Genomic DNA, 18,519 nt, shown 5'->3' on the forward strand with positions numbered 1-18,519 from the left:
TTTATGTTTCTTATCTCCACCCACCTCCCAGCACGTCCAGTGTTCCAAGCAGGGAACCACCAAAGGTGCTCTGCTACTCTCTAAGCATGGAGCCGCAATGTGGTTGTGCAGAACTACCCTGTTGTGCGGGGTGCGGGTGTTGGAGCGTGGAAAGGAGTTCCCACCTTACCCGGATGGTGGGGCACTACACCTTAGGAGAAGGTGCAGTACCTCTGTGGTGACTGAGCCTCAAGGGCGCCACAATTATGATAACTCCTTTTTGGCCGAAAAGACCGTGGTTCTACTGGCTGAGAGTGATGTCGGTGACGGACCCATGGGTGCTCTCAGAGGACCACGACCTGCTAACACAGGGTCCCTTCAATCACCTTCCAAAGTCCAGGCTGCATTTGACAGCTTGGAATTTGAAAGGTCACTGTTAGAGAAAAAAGGATAATATCCACCTTACTCAGTAGCAGAAAACCAGTGACTACGAAAATTTATGGAAGGATATGGAGGAAATTTTTATCTACCTCAGGCCTGATACGGTTGGGAGAAGTACCGATAGGGGCAGTACTGGAGTTTCTGCAGAAGGGTTTAGAGTTGGGGTTAGCTGTCAGCACCCTCAAAGTTCACGTTTCAGCCTTGGCAGCCTTATTCAACTATGACCTGGCAAACAATAGATGAGTGGCCAGGTTTATCCGGGCCTGTACTAGAGTTGACTCTGTCCCGTCTCCTATGCCTCCTCCCTGGGATCTAAATTTAGTTCTATCATCTCTGACAGAAAGTCCATTTGAACCACTAAACACAACATCAGATAAAGTGTTAACTTTAAAGACAGCTTTATTAGTGGCACTCACATCGGCCCGTAGGGTTGGGGACTTACACGCACATCAGACCCGCCATACACTCAGGTCATGGACGATAGAGTTGTGTTAAAATTAGACCCAGCATACCTCCCTAAGGTAGTGTCGAAATTCCACAGGGCTCAGGAGATAGTCTTACCATCCTTTTGTCCTAACCCTGGTAACCAGAAGGAGAAAAGACTTCATTGCTTAGACGTTAGATGTATCCTACAGTATTTAGAGATGACAAAACCTTGGGGAAAACAGAGGACCTTATTTGTCTCATACCAGGGGGCAAGAAAAGGCCTTAAAGCCTCTAAGCAGACTATAGCTAGATGGGTGAGAAAGGCCATCATGCTAGCGTATAGTAGTGCAGGCAGGGCTGTTCCAGAGGGCCTAAAAGCCCACTCCACGAGGGCCATGGTGAGAGAGCTGACGCCTCCATCGACCAAATCTGTAAGGCGGCCACTTGGTCCTCTCCATCTACCTTTTTCAAACATTACAGATTAGACCTATCTGCTGCCTCTGATCTCACATTCGGGAGAAGAGTGTTACAAGCAGTGATCCCTCCCTAAAGAGAATACAAATCTCTGTAACTCTCTCGTGGTGCCATCACGTAGAATGGAAAAACACGGGTATTACATACCTGGTAATGTGTTTTTTCATGAGACATGACGGCACCCTTATATTCCCTCCCTGTTGATCACGTCATTAGTTGGGTGCATTATTAGCATTATACACTCCCTTGGTGTTGGAAATTTAGTAGTGTAAAGATGTATTATTTATGTGTACACTAACCTGCGGAGTTCCTCTCGTGCTCTGTAAAACAACTGATGCGGAGAGAGGAGCCGCCCCTTTTATCTTGAAGGTTTCCTGTCCTCCCTGGTCGGATCCCCTCTCTCGTGGTGGCGTCATGTCTCATGAAAAAACACATTACTAGTTATGTAATACCCATGTTTTTCCCTTCAGCTGTTTTTTTTGGCTCTTTGATGTTTGTTTTGGCTCTTAGGTGGCACCACCTTATCTATAAGTCCAAGTATGGAAGATGGGATTTGGGTTCTCCATCCTTTCGCAAGATTATATTCTTCCTGGTACCATTGAATTCCACCATTCACTACAGTGGCACTTTCTAGGTTTGTCAAATTTGTATTGTGTCTGATAATCTGCCTAGAAACACCTCTCATTGAACATTTTTGGAGCCATTAAGTTAATCTTTCATGATCTGAGACAACCGTCAGCCTTGATCCAGTTGCCCAAAATATAGAGAACAGTGTGTGACAATGTTTCCAAACCTCCCTACAATCTTTCACCCATCTGCCACAAGTTAAACTTGAGCTGAACTTCTGAGGAACTAGCAAAGTTCACTGGTGTATCTACCATGGCAGCTGCTACAGTAGTTGCTACGACTGTGATCTTAGGGGGCCGCACAGGACCACTGGGGGACATGCCCAAGATTTTTAGCATGATACCCAAGTGAACAACACTTAAATATTGTACTCATGTCTTCGAGGTACTAATATAGCAAAGAACATGGGCAGAGAACCATCGACTCCCTGCCCCATTATTTACTCTGGTAGACCACAGGCTGGTTTGGGGCTTATGAGAAATTGGGAACAAGCTGAGGATGTGCTCGGCCAAGCAAAGGAAACACAAAGACGTCACGCCATCCTGCTGCTTGCGCTTTGTCGCTGATGATACCACCAGGAAGAAACATCCTCTTGTCACGGTACTACGGCTTGGTATATAGTTTTTTCAAGATTGTTGTAGTTTAGAAATAGTGAAACAACTTTTTGTAAAAATTTAAGTTGGAATTTCCTTCTAAAGTCCTACGTGTGTTTGGGATAAATCTATGAGCATTTATCTTGTACTGGCAAAAAAAAAATAATGACCTGATACCATCTTTGTGGGGACAGCAGAACTTACCATCTCCATGCTGCCTTTGGTTCCTGAGATTTTTCTGTTGGTGGCTTTCATGTGTGTAGCCCCAGTTGTGGTCAAGTGTCCTGCATGGATACTTCGGCTGTAATCTTGGTTCCAGGTTTAATCTTGGGTCTAGTCTTCTTGTTGGGTTGATACTAGTCCATCTCCTGGCTTTGAATAGTTCTGAATTGATAAATCCAGTTTGTCACCACTGGTTCCCAACAAGGACTTTAATTCTACTTATTTACCACCATCACTGTTGGTGAAATATGGGATGTCTAAACCCTGCTCCAGGAACACTCTTTAAACTTGAACAAATCCAATTTTTGGACAGGCGAATACAAAACCTTTTTTTTTCCTCAAATTGAGACATTCCCAAATATATTAGGATTGTTTACAAAAAATTCCCAGCTGTTGGAAACTACAGATTGACCTCACACAACATTATTATGCCATCACAATGGATGAGGGGCTAGATGTGTGCGTAAGTGGCAGAATGGCTGTCTTGATGTTTTGGTGGGTGCTGAGTGCTAAGATGGAGGACTGTGAGAGTCAGTGAATTGGTGGATGCTTGAATGTAAGATCCAGTGTGCGGCAAGTGCCTGACAATAGGTGTCTGGATCCGAGAGCACCTAGACTTGGTAAATGGATTAATGACGAATAAAATATGTTATTAGGAAAACGTAGAATGACACTCAGATCTCAGCAGTCTGACATTATCCTTTCCTTGTCTGTAAAAGTCCAGGAACCTCCTCAGTTGCTAAAATAGTCATGGAGGAGGGAGATGCAACTGCAGCTTCTCTCTCTCTCAGTAGGCCGTCAGATGAAGTAAGGTGAAGATGTCTGATTGGCTCAGAGCACAGCTGTGACATCACAGCAGGAAGTGCCCGCCCACACGGAGAGTTTGCATAATTAAAGGGAGAGGAAGACCCCAAAACACAGGATAGACACAAGACCCCAGAAAATGGCTGCCTCGTCTTACCCACCTGGAACACAATGGTCATCTACCCCGGAGGAACGTTACACAGGGAAACACAAATATCTTCTTTCTCCTTGAAAAAGTCTAGTTTTTAGCATGTCAGACGTGTATAATATACAAGCCAAATAAAATATTCAACGTTTATTGATTCATTACAAAAATAGCAATATGTCCCCTCCGGTAGTCAAGTGAGGGCAATGAGAAACAATGGTGGAGGAGCGGTCATGACATTCATTAATGATCCATGACTTTCCTCTAAAACGATCCTAAAATAATGTCTTTTCCCATAAGAGGCTGTCGTCTGAGCTGCAGATGAGGAACGCTTCATCTGGTGTCTGAGGTACGGTATGTAGAGAGCCGACAGCGTGTGTGTAGGTATAATGTAGGTGGCTGATATTGGAGACTTCCCATCCATAACGGTGCATGCCGACCAATGGCCCAACATCAGAGACCACCATTTGTTTCCAGAGGTTGTTATGTGTTCAAGCCAAGCCCCCGGGGTCCATAGTTCCTTTCACATAAACCCCTGCCCTGTAGTAAAGCAGGGTCTGGCTGCTCTTATTACCCCACAACAAGTGAAATCCAGGAACTGCCCCGACCCATATTTTGTAATTTGCCATCCTCTCTTTCTGATATATTGGTCCCCTTTCATAAGCATTCTGCCAGCATCATAGGTGCAGAAACTTCCTTTCTCTTTCTTCCCCAGCATGCATTTGGATCGCCCTCCCAGGGCTGTGAGGTACTCGATACCGGGCCGGTGTCAGCGGGATGTGTCACAGCAGCAGTGACCCGGTCCGTGGCCCTGGGCGCCCAAGTAATGGGGGGGTTTGAAATGATGAAATGTAATTGTTTGAATGAATGGTTCGTGACGCCACCTGTGGTATTCGGCAAGGAAGATGTTAAGCCGACGCTGCATGCAGATCCTCTGGGACTGGTGGTGTGTTGCAGCCAAGATGGTGAAGCTCCCCACAGGTGGAGCTGTAGTCCCAGGGCAGTGTAGATGTAGGGGTAGAGGAGAGGCACAGGCGGTGTAGAAGCTGGTACCCCGATGTAGTGGTACAGGGTGTGTTAGCGCGGGAATAAGTGGAGGACACCAGGGCTTGTAGTTCCAAAGCTTTACTCACAGTCTGTAGTACACACAGGTGCCTGCCTCCATGCTGTGTCCTCCGGGTCAGGGACCCAGTCAACCTCCAGGCAAGATGGAATGCTCCCTTCCAACACTCCGCCAACATGAGTCTTTCTGAACGTCTCCTCTCGTAGCGCCTTTGGTGTGAAGTACTCCTAATACTTAGTTACACTGGAGTTCCTCCTGACAGATGTTCCCAAGAACTATACTTGTACGGCAGATAGCTGTAGCCTGCTTAATCCTTACTCCTAATTCCCGGCTCACTATCCAAGTTGCTGTTGTGCCCTCAAGTCTGAGATGGGAGTAGTGCATTTACAGCTCACTCCTCCACCGGTGTCTGCTGTAGGACCATTAGTATCCATACAACCTCGGGGACCAGGCCCCGGCCTTGTGCTTAGAGCTTCTAGGCAGGGTTCTCTCCTAACCCACGTCCTCTGTTCCCTTTTACTCCTTCATTCCGTACTAGTCTCTCCTTCTTATGGAAGATCAGGTTTCTGTTCAATGTCTTTCTCCTTCTTTCTTTTCCTGTGCCAGCAGACCCAGGTCACTGAGATCTGCTGCAGCACCTCCTTCCTCCATCCCTCTCCCAGGGATCTTCTCTCCTCACTCCTCTGAACCCAACTCACTGACTGACCTGAAATCCTAAACCTTCCCGCGCTTTTATGTATTCTAACTCCACCCACCTCCCAGCACGTTTCGTGTTCCAAGCAGGGAACCACTAAAGGTGCTCTGCTACACTCCAAGCAGGGAGCCGCAATGTGGCTTTGCTGAACTACTGTGTTGTGTGGGATGCAGGTGTTGGAGCGTGGTCAGGAGCCTCCAACTTACTTGGATGGTGGGGTACCACACCTCAGGAGGAGGTGCAGTACCTCTGTGGCAACTGAATCCTCAGGGGCGCCACACATTGCTACCACTATTGTGCAATGGCTTCCCTACCTTTAAAGGGAGTGTCCATCAGTGAAGGTCCAAAACCACCAACCCCTTCCTGATCAGCGGTTATTTGCTACGGCTGTTACTTGATGTAAACACTTTGAATGGTGCTGAAAAGCTCATCTCCGCTCAGTGTGTAGTGACTGCAGAGCAGCTCCAATTCAAGAAAATGGTCGGTGTTCTGAAGTACCTGGACACGGCTGACACTCATTGAATGGAGCTACACCTTGCAACTGCATCCCAAGTGTTTGCATCCGGCAGATGCCAGAGAAAATAAAAGCTGATTGGGAAGGGGGTGTCAGAACCACCACCAATATGATATCCATGACCTATCAATATATTGTGGCCGGATGACCCCTTTAACTGAAAGCCATTAGTTATGACTCCATGCACTGTGACAGGCAAGAGATCTGAAACAGAGAAACATTGACTTGTCCCACTACCTGCAGAGAAACAAAGAGGCACCTGCACTCTCTGCGATCCGTCTCGCTGCCTCTGCTGCTGAAGAAGGATTACACTTTACAACAGGCAGTGGACAAAAGTGGCTGCCACTTTTGGGTGCGTTTTCAGGGTTAATGTGGTATCACACAAAGAGGCCGTTTCTTTGGGATACCGGATATACAGTGTGTTTTCATATAAATGCTGTGCATTTATGTGCATTTTAAATACATTGTGAGACCTGCTGACAGGCAGCACAAAAAGAATTAATCTTCTTCTCGCAGGCTTGATTAGGTGACCCAGCTCTGTTTTAATATGCAGAAGGTTCTAGAAAAACGCCTCAGAGCCAATGACTGCAGCTCTACAGTCATATAGAAGGGGGTGGATCCAAGTCCTGGGGGATAGTTTTAATTTGAAGTGGCAGTTGGTGGTCAGACATCTTGAGAAGAGGAAGCCATTTTGTAGGTGAAGGAATTACCTACCTTCTCCCTACCGGTTCGGCTTAAAAAGGGGAGTTAATAGTCTTCATATGAGGAAGACTACCATGGCACCTCTAGGAGGAGGAATTACCTCAGGGCAGAAACAAAGCACAGTGCTGAAGAAGAGATATTCAGACATAAGAAAACCAGAGGTTACTAAGATCTGCCTGTCTGCAGGTACACAGCAATCATCAACTGTGAGTGTAATCCTGTACCTCAGTTTCCTGCTGTTTGTAAATAATAATTTGCCCCATTACCTTCAGTAAAAAGACTTCTGTTTTACATTCTTATGGCTGCTTCATGACTGGGGCTCAAATGCACCAACTACTACCACCATCATCATCTTCTGCCTAGAGGTAGTTACTGTAGAAACATTTTTTTGTGGAGTTTCGTGTGTTTGTGTGTGTGTGTGTAATTTGAGAAGGAAAGCTTGGCCACCGTAAAATACATCATATCCTATCAGGAGTAAAACCCTTAGCCATACACCACATGAGTACGCCACATAAAACATCATATTGAAAGTCTGATTTGCAGATTGTATGTTTATCCCATTTTCTATCAAGTGAGATTAAATTGTCTGAAAGTAGTGTAACCATTTAAGTGCTAATGTGCATAACATATTGTGTGATGAGACCCGCCTCTATGGGGGCTTAAAAGTAGCCGCTTTGTCTGATCATAAACGTAAAGGGGTAAAATGGGAATATTCAGTTCAATATATGGAGAAAAGTATCGGGAGTGGACACATGTTAAACAATAAATTCAGCCCCTCGCCACCCCTGGTGTATAACTTCCGGCCCCTCTACCCCTGGTGAATAACCTCTGTCCCCTGGTGAATAACCCCTGACCCCTCGCTCACTGGTGTATAAGGTGCCCCTTACCCTCGGTGTATAGCATCCGGCCCCTCACCCCTGGTGTATAACATCTGGCTCTCACCCCCTGGTGTATAACTTCCAGCCCCTTGACCCCTGGTGTATAAGGTGCCCCTTACTCCTGGTGTATAACATCCGACTCCTTACCCTCAGTGTATAACATCCGGCCCGGAGTTTGGTGGAAGAATATGACCGGTCTCCCCATCCAATACCTAGAACAGAGATTGTGACTCCCCTCAACATCAGGGTCTGACCTCACAAATGCTCTTCTGGATGAAGGGACAAAGATACCTACAGACGCCTCCAAAATCTTGTAGAAATCCTTACCAGAAAAGTGAGAGCCATTATATCTGCAGAGGGGCGACTCCATATCTATGGATGTAGGATGGGAGGTCAGAAAAACCAGCTGGAGGTGGATATGGAGTGATCAATATTCTATATGGTGAAAAGTATGCTGAAGGCAACTGTCCTCGCGGGTTATTGCTTCTCATGCTGAGGGACCTATGCCTCATGGATCTAAGTTTTCTGGATGTTCATCCCATGTGTCGGAAACTTGGGAAATGTGATGGTGGGACTTGAGTTATTGACCACACGGTACAATATGTCCATTATGTTGCTCAGTCGGTGATTTCTTGTTGGTTCCCATGATGTGAGGGATGATGGGTCTCTCCGAACTCGTCACTCCATCCATCTGACCCTTCAGAGACATAAATCGTACCGCTACAGCATGCCAGTCTATAATCTCATTCACATGAACGGGGCCCGGAAATGGATGGCTTCTATGTATCTCACCTGAAGGAAGGAGAGAGGATTAGCTACATTCCCATATTCATACCTGTGTTCTCATGTGTCATAATGTGTAAATGTGATAGGAAAGTGGAGCGCCCCGCGGGGCCTGGGGGTACTCGGTATCGGTCCCGTCGACTTCCATGGGGGACGGTGTCACGGCGGTGGCGACCCGGTCCGTGGCCCAGAGGCGTCCAGTAATAAAATAGGGGAAACTTGTGTGGTATTTTTGGGGTAAAAATAAAGATAATGTTTATAGATGATGAAATGCGTGACGCCACCTGCGGTTTCTGGTCAGAGGTGACCAGCGCTGCGGTGTTGCTTCTCTGGGATGGATGTTGGGCGCAGCTATGATGTTGTAGCCCTCCACAGGTAGGGCTGTAGTCCCAGGGCAAAGATGTTAAATAAATAGTAAAAAATGGCTGTAAACGTTGGGGTGCAGTTAAATGAGAGAAAGACACAGAGGTGCAGTTTCTTTACCTTTTACTGGTAATAGGTTGCAGTCCGGAGTACCACATACAGGTGATGGAATGAGTCCGGCTCGCCTGGAGGCATTCAGGGGATCCACCTTGCCAGGTGGGGATTTAGGACCTTCCTTTCTGCGCTTTGTGTGTGGGTCTCCGCTGTATATAACTATGCTGTGACCCTCTATTCGTGATGGTTTCACTAACCTGTACAGCTGTCAGCGTGAGCCTATTCCACGGGTACCGTTCTCTTCACCGTCGGCCACGGGCTCCTTATCCGCTGACGTGCCCTCAAGTGATCAATGTGTACAGGAATTTACAATCCCCTGTACTTTCAGATTCGGCTATCAGGGCGTACAGTTCCTGTCAGCCTAGGACTCTGATGTCCCTTTTCTCTTTATTAGCGCTTCACTCAGGGGTCTGCTATATGCAATATTTTAGCTTCCCTACAGTCTCTCAGTCTCTGCTCTTGTCCTTTCCCTCTTCACAGATCAGCTTTGCCTATCGAGCTCCTCTCAGCTCGGCTCCCTGTCTTCATCACACAGGATCTTCCAGAAAGATCTCTTTACCTCACGTCCTCACGTTTAGCTATCATTATCATTTCTCCTCACAGCTGCTTCGTTTCCATGACAACCCCCTCAGCTGACTTCTAGCTGACTCACCAACGCCCTCTGCTGGCCAGAATTTATAAGGCATCTCCCTTTTCTGACCTGCAGCAGGAAATTGTGATTAAATCTATGCTGCCTGGCATGGGGGTCCCTTTCTGCCTCCAAGCATGACTTTACCCATTAGGGGGAGGTAATGTCACTGTGACAACCAGACTCTGGGGTGTCACATTCCCCCCAGTTAAGTTCAGTACTCCTGGACTGAGGAAAATATAACAAGAATTGTTAACAGCAACAATTAATGCAAATCTACAAAGTCTTAAAAATGTAAAAATTATCAAAAGCCAGACAAGAAAAAGAAAACAATAGCACAGTTACTGCAGCGACCAATCCTTAAGCTGCTGTCCAGAAATTGTCTTTGTGCTTGTACCTGGAGTTTGGTTGGTGGGAACCGCCTTAGCCCACTTTGTGTGTCGTCTCTGGGCGTGGCTACAGGGCACTCTGTAGATGGGCCTGTTTTTTGGCCACACCGGCGGCTTATTTCAAAGGCCTTTTTGGAGTGACTATTTACAAATACAGTTCAGACCACACATAGTCCTGTGGCCCAATTGTTCATTAACTGGTTATTGCGAATACTTAAAAAGGTTCTTACAGTAAGTCTCTGTAGGCTCTCATGCTTAACGGTTACAACTATACATTCTTATTACTTTATTTACATTATGTAATCTCTGTAACGGGCAGGGATCTGACCTCTAGTACTACGAGTGGATCTACGCAGTATAGGTATTTCTTATGACCTGACCTGTTCTCTGATGTCTACTGTTGGTGCATTAGTCAATACGCTATAAGTAGACTTGTGTAAGAGAGGTATTCTAGACTGCCTTCTTTCTACTCCTAGACTCACCATGAGATTGTCAGATTCGCTGTTAGCAGGGGACAGATTTCCGCATTCCACTGCAGATGTGGTATCTGTTACTGGAGCCATTTCATTTAGAGTCTCTTCTTCATCTGGTGCAGTAGGCTTATGAAAGGTTAGCACTGGTACTACTATTGTCTGATTTACTTGTGTCCACGTCCAAGGAAATTCTCCAAGTATAGTTTGAATCTTTTCTTCCACCTCTACTATGGGTTGCGGAGTGTCTTGGACTTCTTTCTTGTCCTTCAATTGATCAGGGCACATCTTTAGATGATCTCTTGAGACTGCTTCGAAGGTTTCTCCTCCATCTTTGCTGATGATACATACTTTGGTGTTATTAAAGTCTGAAGGTATCACGGTGTATGGCTCTGCTTCCCACTGGTCGTCTAGTTTGTGAACACGTCTCTTTCTTTTAAGTACTTGTTCTCCTGGTGTCAAGGGAACTGCAGGGGCGTCTTGGTTGTAATTTCTTTCCTGTCTCTGTCTTGCTTGGGACAAACTTTTTTCACAAATTCTTGTACCTTGCGGTATTGTTGCTGCCGCTCTGTATCCCAGTCTGCATCTGGTGATGTTGTTTCAGGCGTTAAGACTCCCATGTCTAAATCAATGGGTAACTTGCCAGGTCTTGCTCTCATCAAGTAGGCCGGAGTGCAATTTGTGGAGTTTACCGGTATATGATTATATAGATTTACCAGATCTGGCAACTTCTCTGGCCACTGGTTTCGTTCTTCCAGAGGTAAGGTCTTCAATAAGTCAATGACCACTTGGTTCATCTTCTCACACATGCCATTTGTCTGTGGATGATACGGCGTCGTTCTGATTTTCTTGCAACCGTACATGTTACAGAACTCCTGGAACACTTCTGCCTCAAAGGCTGGACCTTGGTCGGTGAGCACTTGTTCAGGGTATCCGTGCGGTCGACAAAAGTGTTGCTGAAACGGCTTGGCTGCTGTCTTCGCTGTTTGGTCTTTAACAGGTACGGCTACCAAGAATCTTGAGTAATGATCCACGATAGTCAAAGCATAGGTGTAGCCATTCCTACTCGGAGTTAACTTCACGTAATCCAAGGCTACCAATTCAAGCGGCTGTTTTGTGATGATCGGCTGTGTGGGGCTCTCTAGCTGCTACGGTCTTTTCTGCGCAGGTTGCATGGGCCACATTCTCAGCACCACTTCTCAATGGAACTCCTCATACCAACCCAGTAGAATTTTTCACGAAGTAGAATTTCCAACTTTTTCCAACCGAAGTGTCCTGCTCCATTGTGCTACGCCTCTAAGACCATTGGCACATCCCTCTTCGGGACTACCACCTGCCACACCAGTTCGTGTGTGCGCGAGTTGATGTTCCTCCGACACAGTTTACCCTCATAGATAAACAGCTTGCCTCTCTCCTTCCATAGTCGCTGTGTTTCCTGTGGGTCATCTGGACCAGGGTGTGCGTCAGCTTCTGCCAGCCACTCCTTTACTAGGCGAGCAGCTAGTTCACTGTCTCGTGTCTCTGCCCACTCATGATGGGGTAATGGATTCAATGCTACCTCTCGTACGATAAAGCGCTTATTCCTTACTCCTTGAGAGCGCTGGGCTGCAATTGGACGGTGGAAGGCTGGTAACTCGATTTCTTCGAGTTTTTTTGGATCTTCTCCCCCGTCTGGTGAATTAGGCATTCTGGACAATGCATCCGCATTAGCGTTCTTATGTCCTGCTCGGTACTTGATGGTGAACTCATAGTTGGACAGTCGGGCCATCCATCGCTGCTCAAGTGCCCCGAGCTTTGCCATTTCAAGGTGGGTTAGCGGATTATTGTCCGTGTACATGGTGAACTGTTATGAATGAGTCACCGAAGAGCAAAAAACAAAAATACAAGCTAAGTCCAGAAAACCAGAGCCAAGTAATGCTTGAAGCGCTCTGTTGCCGCCCAGACTATGGCGAGGAACTCCAGCTTAAAAGAACTGTAGTTGTCGGGGTTCCTCTCAGTGGGACGAAGCTTCCTGCTGGCGTAGGCAATCACTCTCTCTCTGCCTTTCTGCACTTGTGACAGCACTGCTCCCAATCCCACGCTGCTGGCGTCAGTGTAAAGTACAAATGGTTGGTCATAGTCAGGGTAGGCCAGGACCTCATCTCCTGTGAGGGCCAATTTCAACTTGGTGAAGGACTCTTCTATCCTTTTGTTCCACTCGAACGTAAGTTTTTTGTTCTTGACCTTCTTGGATTGGCCCACTAGAAGATCTTGCAGTGGTGCTGCTATCTTGATGAAGTTCTTGATAAATCTTCGGTAGTAGCCTACTAACCCAAGAAATTGCCTCACTTCATGGATAGTGCTGGGTCTTTTCCAGTCCCGGATAACGGTGACTTTGTCAGGATCGGGTTCCACACCTTCCGCGCTCACCACATGGCCTAGGTACTGCACCTTGGGTTTCAAAAGGTGACATTTGGATGGCTTTACTTTCAGGCCAAAGTTTGACAGGGCTTCAAATACCTCGGCTAGGTGCTTCAAATAGTCTTCGTAGGTTTTGGAGAAGACGATGATGTCATCCAGGTACAGCAGAACGGTTTCAAAGTTTTTACGTCCAAGGCAGCATTCCATTAACCGCTGAAATGTTCCTGGTGCATTGCTGAGCCCAAATGGCATGTAGTTAAACTCGCAGAGACCCATTGGTGTTGTAAACGCTGTCTTCTCTTTGTCTGCCTCTGCCACAGGAACCTGCCAATACCCACTGGTGAGATCTAAGGTAGAGAAATAATTAGCAATTCTCAGTGCAGCTAGTGATTCCTCAATTCTAGGCAATGGGTACGCGTCTTTATGTGTAATGCTGTTAATCCGCCTGTAGTCTACACACATTCTCATAGTACCGTCTTTCTTCTTAACGAGGACTAATGGAGCTGCCCAGGGGCTACAACTATCTCTGCTTACCCCAGCCTACTTCATCTCTCGTAACATACTCTTGGCACATTGATAGTGTGCTGTGGGTACAGGCCGGTGTCTCTCTTTAATGGGTGGATGATCTCCGGTGGGGATATGATGTTGGACCCCTTTTGCCTGCCCAAAGTCTAGAGGATGCTTGCTGAAAACCCGTTCAAATTCTCGAGCCACCCGGTAAGCCCCATGCTTTTGGTGCGAAGGGGTGGAGTCAGTGCCTACGTGTAGCTGCTGACACCAATCCTCCTGTTGCCATTCAGAGCCATTCTCTTCCACCTTGTGAGATGGAAGCAAGGGTTCTAGTGCCTCTATTGCATTGTTACTGACGGTGAACAATTTAGCAAGGGTGGCATACCGGGGTAACTGGACCTCTCCCCACAATTTAAGATGCGTATTGGTACTCTCCCCTTGCGGACAGCAACTACCCCTCTGACTGTCAGGATAGTGGGCCTACTATCAGAGTACATGGGTTCTACCAGGGCTTGGTAATCTTGACCCCTTAGGCCTATTGCTGCCCGACACCAAATTAACATTTCACTTCTGGGAGGTACTGCAATGGGGAAAGGATCACTTACTCTGACACTTCTCCACCAGACACCTCTACCTGTTGTCTCTGCATCAAGGCTCTGATCTCCTTTTGCAGGACACGCTGCTGACTGGAGCTGGCGGTCTCGGCTACCTGTTGTAACCAAACAATAATTTCTCCAAGACAATTTTCAATAACATTAGTGCCTAAAGTGATCATAGGATGGCATTCCCGTTTGTCAATATCAACTATTATCAAACCTTGCGATTGCAATTCTACTCGGCCAATCTTCATGGTCACCTCTTTATATCCCATCTGAGGCAAGGGCTGACCATTGCTGGCAAAAATGGTAAGGTCTTTATCTGGGCTATGAGTAATGTCTGAATCAGACCAGTACTGCTTAAAAAGAACATATGGTATCATTGTCACCTGGGAGCCGGTGTCCAGTAAAGCGTTCATCGGAAAACCGTCAATCACAACAGGCAAGACTGGTCGTCCTCCTATGTACTTGTCTCACCAATTTGGTGGGCCTGGTCTTCTTATTCCTGAGGGTTGGCCCTTTGCCCCAGGGGTTGCTTGTTTAAATGACAGGATCTGGCTAGGTGTCCTGCCTTGTTGCAGCAGCGACAGATGGACTGTCCGTCCTCGTCCTAACCATCACTGTCTCTCCCTCTGGTCGGCGGGATCCTCTTTTGCTGTCGCCACGGGACGTCTTCTGGACTGGAGGTCAGCTGGATCTTCTTCTTTGGAGTCACTTGCAGGGACTGCACAGTTTTTGTGAGTGTAGCCACACTTTTAGCTAGTTCCTTGACATGGAAACGTAAGTCTGCAGCAGAGTCATCATCTTGGGACGGCTTGTCAGTCTCAATAGAGGTCTTTTGAAAGGATGCTGTCTCCTGCTGGTATGTAATTGCAGGATGCTTAAAGGGCTCTGTCCTGCTAGGGTTCAGTTCACGCAGCACTCTGATGGCTCTGTTGAAGAGCCAATATGCGCAGCTGTGCCCTGTGGTTGTTAGACTGGAGTCCCTCTATGAACTGCTCTGTTAGTAATCTATCTTCATCTTGCACGCTCTCAGGGTCAACCTGCTTTACGGCCCGAGGTGCCTCCTGAAGATTAAGGGAAAAGTCCCCTATACTGTCCTGCATTCTCTGTTTGCACCCAAAGAATCTCATTTTTATCTCTGTTGCAGTGAGGGTATCAAAAGTGTTCTTCAGTCTGGCCAGGATTTGTTTGACAGTTCCTTTATCAGTGTCCGGCCAGGACTTTACTTCCCTCTGGGCCGCACCAGTTAACTGGCCAATGAGGATACTGACTTTTTGGCTTTCTGACAGGGGGTACACTTTGTACAAAGTACATAGTCTTTCTTTAAAATCGCTCAGGGTGTGCGACTCCCTGAGTACTGTGGTAACCAGGCCGCTCCTGGTATACACTGTGTTCCAAATTATTATGCAAATTGGATTTAAGTGTCATAAAGATGTTGTTTTTTGTTTTTCAAATAAACTCATAGATGGTATTGTGTATCAGGGCTCTTTGGATCACTGAAATCAATCTCAAATGCCTGTGATAATTAGTTTACCAGGTGAGCTCAATTAAAGGAAAACTACTTAAGAATGATGTTCCACATTATTAAGCAGGGCACAGGTTTCAAGGAATTTAGGAAATAAAAAGGATCTCTCTGCTGCTGAAAAGCATCAAATAGTGCAATGCCTTGGTCAAGAGATGAAAACATTAGATATTTCCCAAAAATGTAAACGTGATCATTGTACTGTTAAGAGATTTGTGGTTGATTCTGAGCACAGACATGTTTGTGCTGATAAAGGCAGAATGAGGAAGGTTTCTGCCAGGCAAGTACATTGGATTAAGAGAGTGGCTGCTAAAAAGCCATTACAAACCAGCAAACAGATATTTAAAGCTGCTGGTGCCTCTGGAGTCCCTCGAACCTCAAGGTGTAGGATCCTTCAAAGGCTTGCTGTGGTGCATAAACCTACTATTCGGCCACCCCTAAACAGTGTTCACAAGCAGAACTGGTTGCAGTGGGCCCAGACATACATGAAGACTAATTTTCAAACAGTCTTGTTTACTGATGAGTGTCGAGCAACCCTGGATGGTCCAGATGGATGGAGTAGTGGATGGTTGGTGGATGGCCACTATGTCCCAACAAGGCTGCGACGTCAGCAAGGAGGTGGAGAAGTCATGTTTTGGGCCGGAATCATGGGGAAACAGCTGGTAGGGCCCTTTAAGGTTCCTGAAGGTGTGAAAATGACCTCTGCAAAGTATATCGAGTTTCTGACTGACAGCTGTCTTCCATGGTATAAAAAGCAGAAACGTGCCTTCAGGAGCAAAATCATCTTCATGCATGACAATGCACCATCTCATGCTGCAAAGAATACCTCTGAGTCATTGGCTGCTATGGGCATAAAAAGAGATAAACTCATGGTGTGGCCACCATCTTCCCCTGACCTCAACCCTATAGAGAACCTTTGGAGTATCATCAAGCAAAAGATCTATGAGGGTGGGAGGCAGCTCACATCAAAACAGCAGCTCTGGGAGGCTATTCTGACTTCATGCAAAGAAATCCAAGCGGAAAATCTCCAAAAACTCACAATTTCAATGGATGCAAGAATTGTGAAGGTGATATCAAAGAAGGGTTCCTATGTTAACATGTAACTTGGCCTGTTAGGATGTTTTGGAGTTAAATAGCATTTTTGTTCGGTGAATGTGACCACCTAATGCTGCAAATTCCACAAATGAGCATTTTCAGTTCTTTAAAACAGATCAAATGTTTAGAAATTCTACTGTGCCTAATAATTTGGAACACAGTGTATATGGCATTGATAGCGGCATTATGGAGGCTGTGGCTGTGACCGCCGCTGAATCTTCGCCCGCGTTGAGCTTTTTCTTCCTGCTTTTTCACTTGCTCACTAACGTCAGAGCACGGGCAGGGGCTTCGCGTCGTGCTTTATTTCTGGCTCTGTCCACAATTGCACTTCCCTCTCTGCTCGCACGCTCAGTGTGACGCAGTTATGGCGGTTATTTGAAAGCTCATTAAAGTCTTTAGCACTCAATTTAATAAAGTCTATGGCGCACAGTACCCAGCTTTGCTAGGCTCGATAAATCCTGTTCATGACGCCAGTTGGAGCGCCCCGCGGGGCCTGGGGGTACTCGGTTCCGGGCCCATCGACTTCCATGGGGGACGGTGGCACGGTGGTGGCGACCCGGTCCGTGGCCCAGAGGCGTCCAGTAATAAAATAGGGGAAAGTTGTGTGGTATTTTTGTGGTAAAAATAAAGATAATGTTTATAGATGATGAAATGCGTGACGCCACCTGTGGTATTCTAGTCAGAGGTGACCAGCGCTGCGGTGTTGCTTCTCTGGGATGGATGTTGGGCGCAGTTATGATGTTGTAGCCCTCCACAGGTAGGGCCGTAGTCCCAGGGCAAAGATGTTAAATAAATAGTAAAAATGGCTGTGAACGTTGGGGTGCAGATAAATGAGAGAAAGACACAGAGGTGCAGTTTCTTTACCTTTTACTGGTAATAGGTTGCAGTCCGGAGTACAACATACAGGTGATGGAATGAGTCCAGCTCGCCTGGAGGCATTCAGGGGATCCACCTTGCCAGGTGGGGATTTAGGACCTTCCTTTCTGCGCTTTGTCTGTGGGTCTCCGCTGTTTATAACTATGCTGCGACCCTCTATTCGTGATGGTTTCACTAACCTGTACAGCTGTCAGCGTGAGCCTATTCCACGGGTACCGTTCTCTTCACTGTCGGCCCCGGGCTCCTTATCCGTTGCCGTGCCCTCAGGTGATCAATGTGCACAGGAATTTACAATCCCCTGTACTTTCAGATTCGGCTATCGGGGCATACAGTTCCTGTCAGCCTAGGACTCTGATGTCCCTTTTCTCTTTATTAGCGCTCAGGGGTCTACTATATGCAGTATTTTAGCTTTCCTAGAGTCTCTCAGTCTCTGCTCTTGTCCTTTCCCTCTTCACAGATCAGCTCTGCCTATCGAGCTCCTCTCAGCTCGGCTCCATGTCTTCATCACACAGGATCTTCCAGAAAAATCTCTTTACCTCTCATCCTCACGTTTAACTGTCATTATCCTTTCTCCTCACAGCAGTTTTGTTTCCATGATAACCCCCTCAGCTGACTTCTAGCTGACTCATAAACCCCCTCTGCTGGCCAGAATTTATAAGGCATCTCTCTTTTCTGACCTGCAGCAGGAAATTGTGATTAAATCTATGCTGCCTGGCGTGGGGGTCCCTTTCTGCCTCCAAGCATAACTTTACCCATTAGACGGAGGTAATGTCACTGTGACAACCGGACTCTGGGGTGTCACAGAAGCACCAGGACACCCCCGTCTGGGCAGCTAAGGACATAAAATGCAACTGGATGGGGAAAAAAATGACAGTGTTTTGGGTGTAAATGAGAAAATCAGATGGTAACTCTCCAGGGATCTTAGAATAATTTATCCACCACCCTAGACCACCAGGAATATTAAGTATTATCTGCTAAGACCTCCACAAATTGTACATGAATGATGGAAAAACAGTGTGATGGAATACATGTAGAACGATGGGAAAATTTGCATAATTGGGAATGGAGGGTGATCGGTCGTGAGCACCAACCCACCTGGAAGCCCCATGGATGGACGGAGGTGGTTGATTAAGCACTGAAGAATTGAGTAGTCTCAGGAGTCTACTTAAAGTTTTTTTTAAACCTATTGGTTCCTGTTACCAACCATA

At 46.7% G+C, this 18,519-nt stretch overlaps 1 protein-coding gene across 2 annotated transcripts in view; it reads right to left on the reverse strand.

Annotated features, from left to right (window-relative positions):
- Positions 1 to 3,846: 3,846 nt before the first annotated feature.
- LOC141101357 (uncharacterized) overlaps positions 3,847 to 18,519 on the reverse strand; it is a 114,863-nt gene continuing 100,190 nt past the window's right edge. For both annotated transcript variants that reach the window (XM_073590419.1, XM_073590418.1), the window contains one exon: positions 3,847 to 8,354. In XM_073590419.1, the coding sequence (XP_073446520.1) occupies positions 8,143 to 8,354 (212 nt within the window). In that variant the 3' untranslated portion in view covers positions 3,847 to 8,142. The remainder of the gene's footprint in view (positions 8,355 to 18,519) is intronic.

The sequence above is a fragment of the Dendrobates tinctorius genome, unplaced genomic scaffold (assembly GCF_039654945.1).
Source record: "Dendrobates tinctorius isolate UK_male_01 unplaced genomic scaffold, ASM3965494v1 ptg000116l, whole genome shotgun sequence".
NCBI lineage: Eukaryota > Metazoa > Chordata > Amphibia > Anura > Dendrobatidae > Dendrobates > Dendrobates tinctorius.